General features: G+C 44.3%; 1 protein-coding gene across 1 annotated transcript; it reads left to right on the top strand.

The window, feature by feature from the left end:
* Positions 1-219: 219 nt before the first annotated feature.
* Positions 220-10,409, top strand: MSRB2 (methionine sulfoxide reductase B2). The gene is made up of 6 exons (XM_053984857.1): positions 220-393; positions 486-649; positions 1,656-1,762; positions 2,732-2,808; positions 6,748-6,895; positions 9,372-10,409. The coding sequence occupies exons 2-6, from the start codon at positions 541-543 to the stop codon at positions 9,477-9,479; spliced, it is 549 nt and encodes a 182-aa protein (XP_053840832.1). The 5' UTR covers positions 220-393; positions 486-540; the 3' UTR covers positions 9,480-10,409.
* The last annotated feature ends 7,848 nt before the right edge of the window (positions 10,410-18,257 follow it).

Below are 18,257 nucleotides of genomic sequence, written 5' to 3'. Positions count from 1 at the left end.
TGAACTAATTCCAAATCAAAAATGTAACTATTGGAAGAAAAGCAGACCAGTAGCATTAAGGCTTAACATAGAAAATTAACTTGTGTTTAGGTCTACCTTTCAAGGACGGGCTGCCAGACTAACACACGTGTCCTGTTACAGGAATATTTATAGGCCAAGCCAAGGCAGCTGTGACTGCAAATCACCCCATGAAAGCAGGAAACTCTCAGATGGCACAGCGCCTTTGCCATTCCTTGATCCAGGACACGCATCTAGGACAGCAAGAGCGCTTTTGCATGCAAGTACCAGACCTGTTCTCCTTAAAAACAACCTAGAATAGCTGCAAGCAAATGTCTCAACAGGATTTTGTTATGTTTACGGCTTCAGCGAGTATTCATTTTTAAACTGGTCTCGGTAAGAAGTGATTGAAACATTTACGTGCAAATACTGCATCAGCATTTAAGCGGGTGCTTTACTCATTGCTTTTATGAGATCTGATTCTTTAGGTGGAACGCAGTGATTACACACGGCCGGCGTCTTCCCTGGTCCCGCCCCGCCGCTATGGCGGCTCGTCCGCTCGGGAGGATGCTCGGGAGCCGCCGCCTGCTGCTCCTGCTCCGCTCCCCGCTGCCGAGCGCCGGCTGCGCCCGCGCTGCGCACAGAGGCACAGGTACCCCCGCCTGGCGCTTGGGGAGGGGGAGAGGATCCCGTGTTCGCCGTCTTCTGGCCACTTAGGAAGGGCTCCATTAGCATGCTGTAGGTTTTTGTCTTGACCTGGCAGGCTAAGCTCTAGGTTTTTTGGTTAAACTATCATTTTAAAATTCATTTCTCCCTGCCCTTACCCCCCCCCCCCCACTTTACCCCCCCTCCCACCAGTCTCACCTCTACCTTGCAAGAGATTAATTCAGACAAGCATTCGTTCCTCAGGAGCTGATTTTTTTTCAGGGATCCCATGCTGATGGGAGATAGGCTAGCAGGTAGTTCCCCATCTCAGACTTTTTGATTAGGAAAGTATTAAACTTGTTTACTCGCTGCTTTTCAGCCAGTCTATTAATTCTTGGCCAATGCTGTACCACCATAAGTGTTCTTGGTGTGTACAGTCTCACAGGATATGTTGCTGGAGGTTTGCACCATGACAGGCGACTTCTGCTCTGCTGTTGTGTGTCCCTCACTTAACTGTGGCCCCATTTCTCTTGGGCTGTAGGTGTTGCTTTCTTCCAGTCTTCCTTCTTAGCACCGCTTTTCACTGGGGCCTGTGGAAGTTGCCAGTGTTCCACACCTCACAGATGAACATTACTTCTGGTTTCTGAGGGTTTCCAAGAGGTTTGCCAAACCTTTTAGTGATATCTGGGGCTGAAGGAGGAGCACTGGCAGACCAGCAGTTATCCTGAGCCAGGGCAGAGGCCTGTGCTGGGAGAGTGGGAGGTACCTGGGGTCATAGGTGCCCATTTCCTTTACAAGCCTTCCCAAGTGGTTTGCTGGAGCTGCTCTCTTGATGTAGCACACCAAATGGAAAGCAGATGCAAAGTCCTGCACATGCCCCTGCTCATGCCCCTGAACTGCCCTCTGTGCTTTGTCTGTACCCATAGAAACTTTTGGACAACTGAGATGATGATGGAAAGCATCAATGGAATCTAAGCTCTCTTACTAAATTATCTTTCTATATCTAATTGAAGGCACAGACCCCCTCACTAAACAAGCTGAAGCAGCTGCTGCTACAGACTGGAAAAAAAAATTGACTCCGGAACAATTCTATGTAACGCGAGAAAAAGGAACTGAACTGGTGAGCAGAAGTGCTAATGCTGTCCAAGGGTGAGCCACCTCCTCTGCCTGCTGGCACAGAAAACCTGCCCTGGGGAGCTGTCACCACTCAATTTCTTCACAGGATTTCCCCTGCCTTCCTGTGGATGAAAGTTAGACTCAACATACGGAACAGGGTGGATTTTGTTCTGACCCAGACTGCTTTGCAGATGAAAAACATTCTGCATTCTTTTCATATTTTATTGGTTCTTTTTTTCTGGGATACTTTCCTGCCAGATCAACTGTTTGTGTGGTGGGAGTAGAGGCCTGTCCAGAGGACAGGGAGATCCTCCGATATTTTTAGCCTGTAGTCCCCTTTTTGTGACCATATGTAGATTAGCCATGGAAATCTTAAACATCGCGCTCCCTTCAGGAGATGGGTTCCCCCTCGGGTGCCAGATCACCCACATTTGTCCCCACATTTCCTCCTTCTGTGAAGGAAGCCATGTAGCATTGTGGGTGGAGTGCTGGTTGTCCCTAGCCCAGAGACAGGACTTCTGCACACGTGGAGCATGTACCATGTGATCTGTGCCCAAATCCATATCTATAAAATACGGATCCCAGTACCAGACCATGCAGGAAGGAGGAGAGTCCATTTGTAAAGCCACTTTAAAGTTGTGGCAATCCATAGCAGAGCCCTGGCCTTTGGGATCCTGCACATTTCACCAGTTTCTTGGAGATCATGACTCCATCCTTGGTACCTGGGTGATTTATGCATCTGACTGGTCTCAAGGTTTGTGGGGGTAGGGGGTAGTCTTCACTACTAACCCAAAGGCATCCTCCCCTTCGTTTCTTTGGGCTGCTAATGTTTGTTCTTCAAAGGCCCCCTGCGAAGCCTTCTTTTTATGGTTTTTCTCCTGTTTTGAATCTGATTCCTACATGCTTCTTCCAGATGGTGAGCTTTTAAAGACCTACATTATTAACTTCTTTTTTTTCCTTCCTATTTTAAAAGCCATTCAGTGGGATCTATCTGAATAACACAGAATCAGGAATATACTGCTGCGTGTGCTGCAATGCCCCCCTCTTCAGGTAACATCCTCTGGATTTCACAGCGTCTTTACCATGTACTGATGGCAGAAAGGGCAATGTCTTTTAATGAATGGCATAGAAAGTGTTGGTCAGAAGAACAATCCCTTGATGCCCAAGTGCTGTGTGTAAATCTTCCAGGATGCCTGTGGTGACACAGATCCATGGTATGCTTTTTCCTTGAGCTGATGGGGATTGCCTGTGCCCAGCACACAGCCATCATGTCCTAGTCTGCCTGTTTCTCCTGACACACTTCTTTTTAGTTGATAATAATTCTCTGTTTAAGAGTCCTTAAGCCACAAGCTGCTGCAAAATACATGTATTTATGCATGAGTATCACTGTGTGTTTGCTCTGTTCTTGTGCTCCTCCATACTCATCTTCTGCCACTCGTGCTGCTGAGCTAAAGAGACCTTGGTCTGCCTTTGTCTACTGTTGTGATGTTCTCATTGCTGGGTCCCTCACACTGCAGCTGAGACCTTCTCTTCACCCCCACACCCTCCTTGTTCCCTAAATTAAATTCCACTATTCTTGCCTTTTTGGTTACATCTACTTTTTAAAGCCTGGCTGCAAATAATTGCCCAGTTAACCTCTGTGCTCTTTACAATACTATATATTTTGCAACTTCATTAACGTCTAAGTAAAAGCAAATAGAGTGCCTTGGAGTAGGATGTGCAGGGGGTGTTCTGTTCTCTGTAACTGAACCAGGAAAGACAGTTTCTCGTATTTTTGATCTAGAAAATAGCCCTTATTTATTCCCAACTGAGAATTGAATGAAATGTGGCTGATTTAAAGGATGAATCACAGATCAGAACTTCAAATGGGATGCTGAGGATCAAGAGATTTGGATAGTAAGAAAGGAGGGGAAAATACAATGGGTGTATTGAAAATAAACCCAGACTAGGCAATTAAATTATAATTGTGTACAATTCGTTTTTCTTTGGCCAAGTGCAGAAAACTATTGTTATGCAAACATGGATTTGCTTAAATGTATAATTTTCCATAGAGATTTGCTAATGAATACTTCTAAATAAATTAATTTCTGATGTTAGCTGAAGAGAAATATAAAACCTAGAAACACCTAGAAACACCTCTGGAAAATTCAGATAAATTAGAGAAATTGTAAAGTACTAAGCTTTCCTTCCATTCCTTCAGAGTTCCTTCCATTCCTTCAGATTTTCCTTCAGTTTCAGCATCTTTTATATTAGAAAATTGATATTGACAGGCCAACATGAAGGAGACAAACACTGGAGGGAATTGCTTCTGTTGTTGAACTAATAACAAAACAGCAATATAACCAAACAGTTAGGCTGCCCTTTGCACTATCCAGCTCTCAGAGAATATAAGCACTTTTCTTTGCAGCAGAAGATAATGCTAAGCCTCACAGACAAAAAAAGCCAAACTTTCAGGGAAAAAAAAGGCTCATAAGAAAAAAGGAAACTATTAAATGTGAAAAATCGCCTGAAAATATATTTTCCATGGAGATATTATGCTGTGGAGAACACAAGCAATGATGGGGAGAAATCGTATTGGATAAGAGATTCACTCATCATATTTATTTCCTAGTCCATTAAACATGTTCTTGGTTTTTTTTTTGTTTGTTTGTTTGTTTGTTTTTCAAGTACATTAGATCATTAGCTACAGGTAAATATGAAGTATTTCTTCCTTTCTTTGAAACATGTGTGTATACATTTAAATCAGAATTTAGTACCTCCTGCTACCAAATACACATTTGAAAGAGCTGAAAATACATGGAACAAACCCCTAACCTTTACATATAGCAAATTGTGGTGCTTTAATGAAATCTCAAACCTTCATCAAACCATAACCTACAGCTGAGATTCATACAGCAAAAAAGCACTTTTTAGAATTATCTGGATTCTATCCAGGACAACTGAAACAGGGATCAAAGTAAATGACATGTGCTGGAGGAATGGTGTGTCGAGGTCTAATCTAATGCATATGTTTAGGGAAAGTCCATTTATCCATAAATTAAGTGGTGAAATACTTCAAAGGACAAATATGATCTTGAACAGCAATATGTTTGGGTACTAAAATGTTTCTATTAGGGCATCTAAGTGACATTACTGTTAATAAAACCACATAGAGACCATTTCTGTTGAGAGCTAGTTTAACAGCTCAAAAGATTGTTCCTTTAGCAGTGGAAAACATCTACAATAAACTTAAGTATTGTGAGTGGCATGTAAGGGACAGAGTCAGTCAGGGTCAGATGCAAAACCCACGCAGTGTTAAAGACCTTCCTTGACTCTGTGGGTTTTCAAAGAGGATCTTTGTATCTATGTCTGAATAAACGTAAGGATTCCTGCATCAAAAATTAAAGAGTTTTGGTAAAAAAAGAAACAGAACAGATGTATGTCAGGGAAGCTCAGAAGTCATATACGAATATGTGTCCCTCAGGTCCTTCTTGGGGACTCTGTGGCTGGTAGGGACAGTGTTCATGTGGTTTTGTGGCAGGTAAAGCAGGAAGCCTTTAGATGGAAAGAAACAGGCCTGGAGCCCTAAGGACCTTGTTGTACAAACACAGAGTCTGCAAACTGCATTTGCTTCAGAGCAGGCTGCTCCTGTGCTGTGTCCTATTTTTCTAGTTTTATGGAGAGGAGGGGAAGGAGAACATTTCTCATGGCTATCTGTGTGTTGATGTAAATGACTAAGCAACAGCCCACACAAAAACTAACCTTTGGTCATTCTGTGCTAGCAAATCTTTACTTCCACAGCTGCATTACTCAATGACAGCCCTGTACAGATGATTATAAAAATGCTGACTCATGCACTGCTCTTTGGGTTGGATTTTTTAAGCTTTTTGTCCAGTTTGGTTGCCTTGTCTTTCTAAAAGGCACTGCAATTAAGATTTTCAGATTTTTCTTCACCATGTGAACCACCCACCAAAATATACATGATATATGTGACATACTTTGTTTAAAATTCTGTTGTAACTAACGTTTCGGTCCCCTTGATCGAGAGCTGCTAGTGGTGCTGATGTCTCCATCCACCACTAGATGCCAGTAAGAGCATTGGGTTTGCGAAACTGGGAAAAAATCATGAGAAATCATGAGGAAATGGTTGTGGTGAGTCTCATCTGAGAAGTATGTGAACCTATCTTCCCTTCTTGTTCTAACTCACGCTAGGTCCCTTTTTGATAAGAGAAGGTTCATATTGCTGTCAAAGCTTGCACAATTTTAAACAAGAGGGATTATCTAATTTCTGTACCAAATCCCTAAAATATCTTTTGATCATATTTGCCGACATGCTCTAGGTTTTAATCTGCAGCTAAACAGTGTTGGTCACCCTGGATGTTAACAGGAGGCACCCACAAGCTGATAGTCTGTTGTACTGTTTCTTATGGCTGCGATTATCTCTTGGGAAAAGTAGATCTTTGTGCTGTGAGGATTTGTCATTGGTTGATTGATAGTTTGAGCAAGGCTCTGTTTGATTTTCCAAACCAGCTTGATGGCTGACTGCAAGACAAAGCCTCTATCATCATCAGGCACAAGCCTGGTCTGGTGGGCCGGCCCAGCTTTTGTCTATTCTTTGTTTCTTCTTGTAAACTCTCTTCTCTGAGATTGCTGGATTGAGCCATGCTTCAAACTGCAACAACCTGAAGGTGTAATTTGGCTAAACACTATAGCATAATATTAGTATAGCACAGATGTCAGAAAAAAAACCTTTTCTAAGCTTTATAAAATACAACCTGACACTGAAATAAAAACATTGAGGCAAAATCTCCTGTTGTGAGCTGACTGAGAATTCCCTTTAAAAAAGAGTTTCCAGCACAGTTCAATGCCAATGAGAAAACTTCTACTGTGCCAAATATTAATATTGGAACAGCACAGAAATGAGGGAAGAAGCCAGAGTTCTTAACAAAAGCACATTCTTTTGTCATATCTCTGTTATTAACTAACAAGAAGATCTGGTTTCCACTATAGCTCAGAGAAGAAGTACAATTCTGGGACTGGATGGCCATCTTTTTCTGAGGCTTATGGTACTTGTGGCAGAGATGAAAGTAATACCAATATTGTGAGACGACCAGATAACTCACTGGGGTCAAGTAGAACTGAAGTCATCTGCAAACAGGTATGTTTATTTTGGAGATGATACACAAAGACACAAAACTTAGCAGATAAGTTTTCTTTGTGCCCATGAATGAATCTACCTAAACACAACAGTGAGAATTACAGTATCACTGGAGCCATTCTTTCTCAGCCAGAGGTGAAGAAGAGTATGTGACTGTGGAGAGCAATTGTGTATGTATAGCCAAAGGCTGGAGCTTACACAGAAAATTTACTCAGAGAGATGGTAGAAGAGACTCTGAGATAGGATCCATGCATATGGCCCATCTCAGGCACAGTTCTTCCTCATTCAGCCTTGCTAAATATTTGCTGTAGATGTTCTTAAAATATTCAGAGTGAGACACCAGCCCTCAAACCATTTGCAGCCATTACTATTTGCCCTGTGGGGTGGTAGCTGTGCTCTGCATCTCCACAAATATTTTCTGTGGATTCTCTTGTTTCACAGAAGCTACCTTTCTATTTTTTCTAGCTATTTTGACTCCCTCAGTAATCTCTTTTCTAGACGAGAAAGGTCCAGTTCCTTCAACTGTTCCTTTTTATGCAGTGCTTTTCAGTGTGCTCACCATCCTGTTGCTGTGTTTTACTTCCTTCCCAATTGACCCTTTTCCTTCTTGTAGTAGACTGCAAGGTTGCACATAGCACTGCAGCTGGGCCCAGCCTGCAGCAGGGATTAGAGGTTCTTCAGGTGTGTTAGAAATGGTGTTCCTGTCCTTACACCTTTACCTTTTCACAGACCATGTTACACAGACACATATTTATTTTGGAACCTGCTGTAATACCCAGGTTCTTTTTCTAAAGAACTGCCACTCTTAACCATTTCTTCCCAGCCCTGAATCTGTTTTTTACTTCTGTTAAGGTATAAAAGTATGCAATTGAATTTAATGAATTGCGTCTTGGATTTGGGTTTTTTTATGTCCATGTGTGTCTGTTTTTGTAAACTGTTGAGATTGTTAATGCTGTCCTTCAGTGTGCTTGCAGCAGCTTAGGTACATCTGCAAATGTAACAAGAGTTTGCTGCAGTCCATTATCTTGGAAGAGTTCACATTTACAGCCATATGTAGCAAGGACCTCCAAGAACCCCAGCTGAAGACCTTCCAATTTTATAATGTCAGTGATAGCTATACTGTGTCTAATATTTTCACGTCAGTAATTTGAGAGGGGAATCCTCAGTTGATCTGTGAGAATGACCTACAGTGACTTATTAACTTGAAATTTTCATGACATATTGAGATGTTTAGATCCTCTCATTTATTTCCTATACTTTCTGGCAATAATACCTTTTGAATTTCTCTTCTGGGATCTGCTTGTTTGGGGGCAGATACTTGCCCACTGACAAGATGTGATTCCTTGTCATCCCCAGGACTCTCCCACTCACACAACTCAACAGTGATTTAATCATGGGAGTTTCTTAATTCAGGATACCACAGTAGGTACCAGCATAATGTTGGTCCATAATTCCAATGATAACAACGCAATGACAATGGTTTCTGGTCACCAGTGGTGCTCCCCAGGGCTCAGGGCTGGCACCAGCTCTGTTTAAATCTTTATCAATGACCCACATGAGGGGATCCAGGGCACCCTCAGTCAGTCTGCAGACACACCGAGCTGGGTGGGAGTGTTGAGCTGCTGAAGGCTCTGCAGGGGGAACTGGACAGGCTGCACTGATGGGGAGAGGCCAGAGCTCTGAGGTTCAGCAAGGCCAAGTGCTGGGCCTGCTCCTGCCCTTGGGTCACAACAACCCCTGCAGCTACAGGCTGGGGCAGAGTGGCACGAAAGATGCCTGGAGGAAAAGGTCCTGGGGGTGCTGGTCAAGAGCAGCTGAACATGAGCCAGAGAGTGCCCAGGTGGCCAAAAGGCCAATGGCATCCTGGCCTGGATCAGCACCAGCGTGGCCAGCAGCACCAGGGCATTGACCATAACCCTGTACTCAGCACTGGTGAGGCCACACCTCAAATCCTGGGTTCAGTTCTGGGCTCCTCAATTCCAAAAGGACATTGAGGTGCTGGAGAGTCCAGAGAAGGGCAATGGAGCTGGGGAAGGGTCTGGAGCATAAGTCTGATGATGAGAACCATTTGAGGGAGCTGGGGGAGTTTAGCCTGGAGAAGAGGAGGCTCAGGGGTGACCTTATCACTCTCTACAACTGCCTGAAAGGAGGGTGCAGCCAGGTGGGGGTTGGGCTCTTCTCCCAGGCAGCTGGAGACAGGACAAGAGGACATGGCCTCCAGCTGCACCAGGGAGGTTCAGGCTGGGCATCAGCAGGAATTTCTTCATGAAAAGGGTTGTTAAACATTGGAATGGACTGCTGAGGGAGGTGGTGGAGTCACCATCCCTGGAGGTGTTCAAGAAACCACTGGACATGGCAATTAGTGCCATGGTGGTGATCAAAGATGGACTCTATGAATGAGAGGTCCTTCCCAGTCTAAATGATTCTGTCATTTTGTAGCAATACAATAATAAAATGGTAATCATTTCTGTTGCAGTGTGATGCCCATCTAGGCCATGTGTTTGATGATGGACCCGCACCTTCTGGGCAGAGGTTCTGTATCAACAGCATTTCGTTAAACTTCAAACCAGGCTCTGGTCAGTGAGAAGTGGCTCTCTCTGACTTGCAGAACATTCTTTCTTTGCTTGTACAGCATGCTTTTAATACATAATTCAAATTTTAGTATTTGTGCTGTAGTAGCTTTGTTTTTCAGCTGTTATCATTGTTGATAAAATACATATTTTTGTTTTAACTCTTTGTCAGTCTGTCTTTTCATGGTTAGTGTGGTGTGTTGAACTGCTTATTGTATTTTTTAATTTAAAAATCTGTGCAATAGTTCACATTTGCAGCTATCATCATTAACTGTATTGAGGCTGCTGAAATGAGGTGCTCTCCTGAACCTGACTGCCTATTCTGAGCAGTAGTTGTGGCACTCAGGAACACAGATGTATATGGCTGATCATGGTAAACTTACACTTCTATAAAATCATCATATCCTTCTAAAGGGAAGCAAAAATAACATGAATCTTCAAATAAGGTCTGAGGGGTTTTTTTCCCCCCTGATATGAGAGACCCTTAGCTGAGCCAAGTGACTTTTTTGTGAACCCATAAAAGCAAAGTCCTGAAGGAGGACCTAATTAAAACTATTTCAGGCAATGGAACCAGTGGAGACATAAAGTCTTTCTTCTTTTAAATCAATTATTTTGATTCTGTATCCAATAGCAGAGTTGAAATAGGGTTTGCTCCAGAAACTTCTCTTACCGCAATTATATGGTAATAATGTAATGATACGTGTAATATTTTCAGACTTCTGTTATCACTTGTGTATTTCAGAATCCAAAAATAAAAATGAATATGCTATTTACTGTATTTGGGGGAAACAAATCAGCATAAAAAAACAGGCTTGGTGAAGTGTTGCTTTTGATGCCTTGTCTGTTCTTCCTTGTACAAGTTTGTAAATACTTCTGCGCTCTCCCAAGCATTGTCATTACAGTTTGCCCTAACAGCAAAATAAATCCTATGTCTGTTAAATTGAGCTTTCCTTCCTTCAGAATTTTTTCCAGAGAAAATAATCTCTGACTCAGAACATGAGCTTCACTAAACTGGCTGGGCTCTAATGCTTCCCTGCTGAGAGTTACTAGGCAACATCTCATTTGGCTTTACCTATAACAGCCTGTTTCCACTCTCCCCACTTTGGTTGCCTCAGTGATAAAAAGGGTGTGTTCATTTACTAGTGTAGTCTTAAAGCTGTTTAATGTCTTCAGAAAATGGACCTCTACTGCACTGAATTTATTTCTGCTCCTTCCATCTTGGAGCTCTGTGTTTTCATTCTCCTCTGCTTTCTACAGGGAACTCTACAGTTCCCTGACATCATAACTCTACAAATCCAAAAACATCATAGAAGCAATGATCACTACAGCCAACCTAGACCAGAATGGCACAAAGCCCACCAGAGGTGTGAAGCAGCATGAGTGAAGCCAACACTTGGTGCTACTGATTTTATGTAGTGTCTCAGCTGGTGCCAGTCCCATTGCCATCAGAGGTGTCTGTTAACAGCACTAACACGCTGCTTGCTGTGCCTGTGCTGCATCATGCTCTGCCTCTCAGGGTTGCCCTTGCATCACCCACTGTATTTTCTGTCTGCTCTGGCCAAGCTGTGCATGCCCAACCTGCTCAGGTCTCTGCTCTCAAGGGCCTTCACAAGTTGTACAAAAATCACAGTCTTTGCACTGTCTGAATTCATGTGCCCCCTTATCCTGATATATTTTCATCCACTGTTTGTATCTTTGTTTGTCTTAATGTTTAAAGGTTATTTGACGTTTAAAGGCATTCTTTAGTCGGGCAGCCTTCTCTCCTCTCCTCATGTTTCCTAACAGAAGAGGGTTCTCTCAGAAAGGGGGAAGGTTTTCCCATGAGGACTCCTGTGTTCAGCCAAGTGCTGGTGAAAGAAGCCAGCACCTGCCTTAGAAGAGTGACATTTGGCTGGGATACCAATGAAAATGCTCCTCAATTCTGCAAGTGACCTAAAGTAGAACAGAACTGGCAAAATACCTGTTTTTTTCCTGTCTCCAGAGATTCCAGGTCTTGCTGACACCTTTTATGAATGAAAGTGCCATACAAACAAAACAGACCATGAAGCAAACCATCCACACAGACCTATGTGCAAATAGCACTCAGTTTAGTACCTTGGATGGATGGACGTGGTTGGTGGAGATCAGCTCTTAGTTAACTGGCAAGTTAGTACCTACTACTCACAGAGGGAGCTTGCCAGAGCAGAGAGCACATTTATTTCACATCTACAAAGATCATTGTATGCAACTGGACGTTTGGGGTTAGCAGCAGCTGGTGCCTCCTCACTCATGGAGCAGGATTACCTGAGGAAAGAGTCCTGGAAGGCCCCAGTTCAGCTTGTGCAGTGTTACTGATACATAATCAATGAACACATCCATAGCTCCAAGAACAACACCTGACCTGCACTACACTGGTATGTCACCAAGCAAACACAGCGAGGCCCCCACTGAGGGGGGAATCAGACACTGAGATAAGCAGCCTTCTTCTGCTTCATATGAAACAGGGGAAAGGGGGAAATTTGACCATGGGCGTAAAATCAGGGCAATGATACATCGCCTTTCAGTGCAATGTAAACTGTTGGACATGTGGGATCTCTGACCGAAGGCTCTTTGGGGCAGTGCCCTTTATTGTCTTCTGTCTCTGAGGTACCAACCACACCAGGACAGGTCCAAGCTAAAGGCCCATAGTGTTATAAGATCATGAAAAATAAAGACCAATCATAGTGGAAGGCATTATCAAGGAGTATCACAGGCTACAAGAATTTCCTCGTGTATCTGCAATTACTTTGTTCCACCGTAGTGAATAAAGAGCAGTTGCTTTTCCAAGTGGAATATATTCTGCCAGGCAACTGCAGATTTATGTTTCATTCTTCACATCCGAGGAGTTTTACCATGGTTATTTCATTAATTAGTTTCAATGTTGATACTTTTTATGCCACTGTGGTTTTAAATAGCCTTTTTATAAATCCTAAGTGAGGTTTCTACATAACTCTTATGAGATTCTTTACATCTTAAATATACTATTTTATGACTTTCTTAGTCTCTACAGCATCTCTACAAGGCAAGTAACTATTCCCTCTTTTGGTGAGGGAAGACTTGATGAGAAAAAAATACTGACTTGCTCAAGACTTCAAATTAAATTTGCAGTCAAGCCAGAATTAGACTCTGCATGGCTCATGACAGCTTCCATATCTTCATACCCTACTTTTTCAAAACTCGTCTTGGTAATGGATTGTTTAGGGGGGAAAGGGTGTAAATTGCCAAAAAAGAGGAAGTAAACTTAGCATATGTTTTCCAGCTATGGTATTAAAACCAAATCTAAGCCAGCACAGGCAACTTGGCTCATAAAGAGAAATACTTGACCTCTTTCTTAGAGCAAATAAGGGCTTGGTGATAAGGGCTTGGTTAGAAATTAGAGCGGGGGGGAAAGAGAGAAAATAGGAAAGAAGGAGCAGATTATATTACTAGAAACTTCACTCAGAAGAAAATCATAATGGGCAGAAATAGGCAGAAATCATAATGCCCATACTTTAGCCGTGTATCCCCAGAATTATAGTGATGCTCTTTTCTACTGCACAATGCTGCCAATCATTTGGATTCTTTTTTATGCTTGTGGACAGCCTAGTCTGATTTTGGTCAGAACAGGAAAAGAAGGGAGACTATTGTCAGTGCAAATACAGGATTTTTACTACCCCTAAACACCTCCAGCGTGAGGTGGCTCAGGAGATAGCCTGCATGAGAACAAACTGAAAAAGTCTCAGCTTGAGTTTTTCTTTTTTTCTGAGGATTTAGCTAGTACTCCTAAACATATTCATATTTTATGGTCTTAAACCTTGGCCCTACTGTGTAGAAGAAATAAGTCCTGTGACATTAGTCCAATGCCTCCTCTTTCATTCACTTTATGAAGTTTTGCACTGGGCAGTGAAGTGTTTTAAACCACACTCCAGGGCCTGCCCCACCTCCTGCCATACCCGAGTGATGAGCTGATGGTAACACTACGCTTACAGCATGTCACGTACTGCTCAGCACCCGTCACCCTCATGGATTTATTTCACAGCTCTTCACACACAAATGATGCCTCACCCCAGCCCTTTGAGGTAGTGGTGAGCCACACGTCACAGAATTGGAAGCTGAGGGACAGCTGTGGGAAGTGACTCGCCCACAGTCCCCTGGGGCAGGGCAGGGAAATCTGATTAAAGAAAGGGTTCTCAAAAGCTCTCCAAGTGTGAGCTGCTGCCAAAATTCACAAAGGCAAAGCAGTTTAAAAGCAAAGCACTTTATTGAAGAAGTGCCCAGATTTTTTCAAGACTAAAAGAATTTGTCTCAAGGCAGGTGTGTCCATGGGGACTGGTTTTAGTAGCACTGAGGAATTTGTGTGGAAGAGATTGGCAGCTTGCCATGGGGCAGAAAAAAAGAGAAATGCATGCCCATTATTGCACTCCCTTTTACTGTCTTCTCTTTTGTTGTGGTATTATTTTTTTCCTATTGCTCTGTGGTATTCTTCCTCGCTCCTCCTCCCTGGGCTCTGGCTTTCTTGACTGCACTCACCCTTACCTTGTGCCTGAACCCTTCTAGCTCCACACTCAATTCGCTCCCCTTGATGCCCGAGAGATGAGCAAGCACACGGTCCAGCAGCCACGTCCGGGTCAGCAGCTCCCTGCCTGTGCCGGGGCTGACTGCGGGGATCCGGCTGGCAGGCTCCCGGGGCTCGGATCCCCTGCAGGCTTCTGGAGCTTGGATCCCCTACAGGCTCCGGGGCTCCGATCCCCTGCAGGCTCCCGGGGCTCGGATCCCCTGCAGGCTCCGGGGCTTGGATCCCCTGCAGGCTCCGGAGCTCGGATCCCCTGCAGGCTCCGGGGCTTGGATCCCCTGCGGGCTCCGGAGCTCGGATCCCCTGCAGGCTTCTGGAGCTTGGATCCCCTGCAGGCTCCGGGGCTCCGATCCCCTGCAGGCTCCCGGAGCTTGGATCCCCTGCAGGCTCTGGGAGTTGGATCCCCTGCCAGAGCAAACCTCAACTGTGCTCATTCTATTCGCCTGCTTTGCACACACAGTTTGACAACATTTACAAGGCGACTTCCAGAAAAACTCATCAAGGGCAGAGGAGTTGCCACAGAAATCAGGAAAAAGATAGTAAAAATGTCATGAGGGATTCTTGCACAGCCTGCTTCATTCAGGAAACAAATGCTGTGCTGCCCTGTTGTACTACTGATGCATGAGCTGTAGAAATGTGGACCACAACCAGGTCACCTTTGCTCAGGTGTCATTTGTGGAAGATCAAAAGATGGATCCAGACATCTTGTAATAGCAGGAAAAGGAACAGGAAAGAACAGCAACTGTTGCCCAACTTCTAAGGAAGAGTCAAAGGCAAAACAGAGGAAGGTGCTGGAGTCAAGGACAACAAGAATTTGTGTTTTCCTTTTCAAAGGAGTCAGCACTGAAAGATGATGACACAGCTGGTGGATGTCAGCTGAAGAAATGTCTGTGAGCTCTCAGAAATGGGAGAGCTGAGATCAATCCTCCCTGGTGTGAAAGTCTCTTGGGGATAGTTCTGACAGAGACATGGGATGCCTATGCATTTCCTGGGATTACTGAAGGAGAAAACCTTGTGAAGGGCTAGGATATGAGCAGTGCTAGAAGCAGGTGTTCATGCTTGGGAAGTTCAGGAGATTGACCTCGCTGTTAATCAGAATACCAGGTGCAAAATGAACCCGCATACATTCACTGCCCCAGGAATGACCCTATCCCAATCCAGAAAATGTTCCCTCCCTATTTCAGGCTTTATATTTTACCTCTTAGTCCTGGGCCTCTCCTGAATGCACTTGGGTTCACGCTAGGATCCATTATGAACAAAGATTGTTAAACCTTGTCATGTACAATATGTCTAGCTGGAGTTTCCTTAGGCCCCCAAAGAAGGAAAAAAGGGGCCTCCATGACACCTCTCCTTGGCAATAGCTAAAATAGTCTCTGCCTCTGGGCTTAGTCTGTAAGAGGGGCATTTTCCAAAACTGGGACACATGTAACTTTCTATGACCTTGTAGCCTTCACTTAAGTTTTATGAATGAATCTCTATTAAAAGCAGGGGGTAAATGTTTTTCCTTTGTCCCTCTTTCAGTTTACAAATTTGTCTTCTCCTATAGCCAGCTGTTAAAAGATTGGTTCTGCCCCTGCTTTCACCTTTCCTGTTTTATCAGCTGAGACGTCAAACTGAGGGCCTGACCACTTGGTGTTAAAGATCCATGGCTTTTTTTGTAAGGCAGTGGCCTGGCCAACTCTCTAAATGCTGCCTTGTCTTACAGTTTGAGTTAGCCTCTCATACCCTAAATCACGAGGCATGGTTGCCTTGAGCAATGAACAGCTTCTCTCTCCTAATTCAGGGATGACAGCAGTTAAGCAATAGGTGAAAGAAACTGCATCTTTCTGGTGTTTGAGAGGCTTGATTCTTTTAGCTCTTGAAAATTGTTTGACATGCACAGATGAAGAGGGCTGTAGAAATACTTATGATGGCTTATTATTTTGATCCTGTTGCTATTTTTATTTCTATTACCTCTGTGCCAATTTATTTTTTCTGCAAAATTTCACCTTCTTGCTCTACACCTGCCTCATGAATAGCCAGAAATTGCCAATTGATAAATGTTGGAGGAAGCAGATAAACTTCTCCAAAGAGGCAGTAAAATTCCTCTGCTCCACCCATACCACAATATTTAACAAAGTCCCTTAAGCACCTCTGCACAGATAACTACAGCTGATCAGAGGTGTACGGTTGTGCTTGGGATGACTTCCCAGCCTGTGGCAACCACTGCAGGGACCTATCCCTATCTGTCATCAGAACCACTCTTCTGATGGAGAAAGGAAAATAAAGCTATTTAATGGAACCATGGCAGGGTGAGGGGGGCAGTCTGTGCATGCTGTGGAGATGTGATGCAGACAGGATGATGAGACTGGGCTGCTCCACAGCAGGAAGACCTCACAGGGTGAGGTGTGGTAGACGGAATAGGTGGGAATATGAGGTGGAGGGTGTAGCATGAAGGAGGTAACATTCTGCCTGAGAAAGATAACAGGGTAGAGTTTTGGAATCCTGCTCTATGGAGGTATGGCATGTGGTTCGGTGGTTGTGGAGAGAGATGGACAATGGCTACTGAGTCTCACGTCAAATAAATCTAATATTCCAAAGTGTTTTGACAATTTTCCCTCAAAACACATTGTGACTCAAATGACTGCTCTGCCGTGACTTCTAGGGCAAGTTTGCTTTCAAACCTGCTGCAACATTCAATCACCTCAAAAAACAGCTTCCCCCAAACATATTATATGGATCTACTTTCTCTTCTAGGAGTGGCTGCTTGTGCCATTGCCAGGCTGAAAGTCCTTCTTCACATAATGCCCTACACAGGGCATGAGAGAAGAGAGAGGCTTGTTATCTCCAGTTTGCTGGTGCATCAAAGGAAGTTGCAGATGGTCTGCATGAATCTGATCCAACACTCTTTGAAGTCAATGAAACCCCTTCCCTCGACCTCTCATTCAGTTCTCTCTCAGCTCCTTATGCAAATCATAGTCTATTTTGTGTGTCTCTCCAACAAAACCAACGTGTTCCTCCCAAGCATATCCTTTTGTGGAACCTGATAGCAAACCTTTCAAAATTCTTGGTGTTCTCTTTTTCTGATGAAGCGTGACTTGAAAGTAGATTGATGCTATCCAAAGCAGGGGGAATGAAGTAAGCCCCAACCCTACAAATCTGTTTAAGTACTAATTATGGACAGCTATTATCACTGACTGCCGCAGGACTGCTCACCTGGGTAACAGCCAGGAGGAATAGGCTTCAGAGAGGAACCTGATGAAAATCAGACACAATGCCAATGAATGCAGGCCACTTGATGCAGAAGGTTGTCAGGAAGCCAAACTGGAAAGTGCTGTCCAAGCCTAAAATGAAATTGACTGCATTTGCTACAAACAAACAAACAAACAAATGGATGGATGGAAGAACAGAGTGCATAAGTCCTAGAAAATTCAGGAGGAAAATGTTGAAAAATTAGACAAAATTCACAATGAAGGCTAAGCCCTAATTGTGATGCCTGGGATAAAATCCTAATGCTTTGTGCCTTACAAGATAGTCCTCATGTATTCATGTGCCAACTGCCCCCCCCAGCCCCCCCCTTAACAATTAAAAATCCGGGATACGGATTAAAGTGATAGCAGGTGGCAATCTAATTACTATCAATCTTACATCTGAATCTCATTTGTCATATAAGCCCAGCAACAGCTGGCTCTCAACCCTAGTTATCCTCGTGGCTGTTACAACAGGTTCAAAGAAGGTACGGAGGGATGGTCCCTCATCTGCAGGCTGCCAAGCAGCAAGGGGAACAGGGGATGTCCAGGTGCTGTGACGAGACGGAAGGAGCATCAGTTAAACCCTTTCACTGGAGCCGCTCGCAGCGGGACTCGGCAGCCGCTGCCTGGTACCAGCCCCAGCCTCCACCCTGAATCAGTGCGGGCTGAAGGGCATCGCCGAGCCTGGGCTGCGGCCGCAGACGTGCAACTCGCGGGGCAGCAGCGCAGCAAATGAAAGGCCATTCTCAGTGAGAGCTAGGGAGAAAGAAAATGTCCAGTTTTCAGGGCCGTTTCAGTCGTATCACGGTGCTCCAGGCGGCGGAGCCATCCCAGCGCCGCTCCCGGCCGGCTCCGAGCGGCGTCACGAGGTGGCGGCAGAGCCCCGAGGCTCCCGCTCCTGGCCGGCTTTTCCCGTGGGGAATCTGGAGAGCTGGCCTGGGAAAAGGTGGAATCAACTATTGTGTTGTGAGTTTTGGGGATGTCTGTGTTCG

This window comes from Vidua macroura, chromosome 1, assembly GCF_024509145.1.
Source record: "Vidua macroura isolate BioBank_ID:100142 chromosome 1, ASM2450914v1, whole genome shotgun sequence".
Lineage (NCBI taxonomy): Eukaryota > Metazoa > Chordata > Aves > Passeriformes > Viduidae > Vidua > Vidua macroura.
This window is presented reverse-complemented; position numbering and strand designations above follow the sequence as displayed.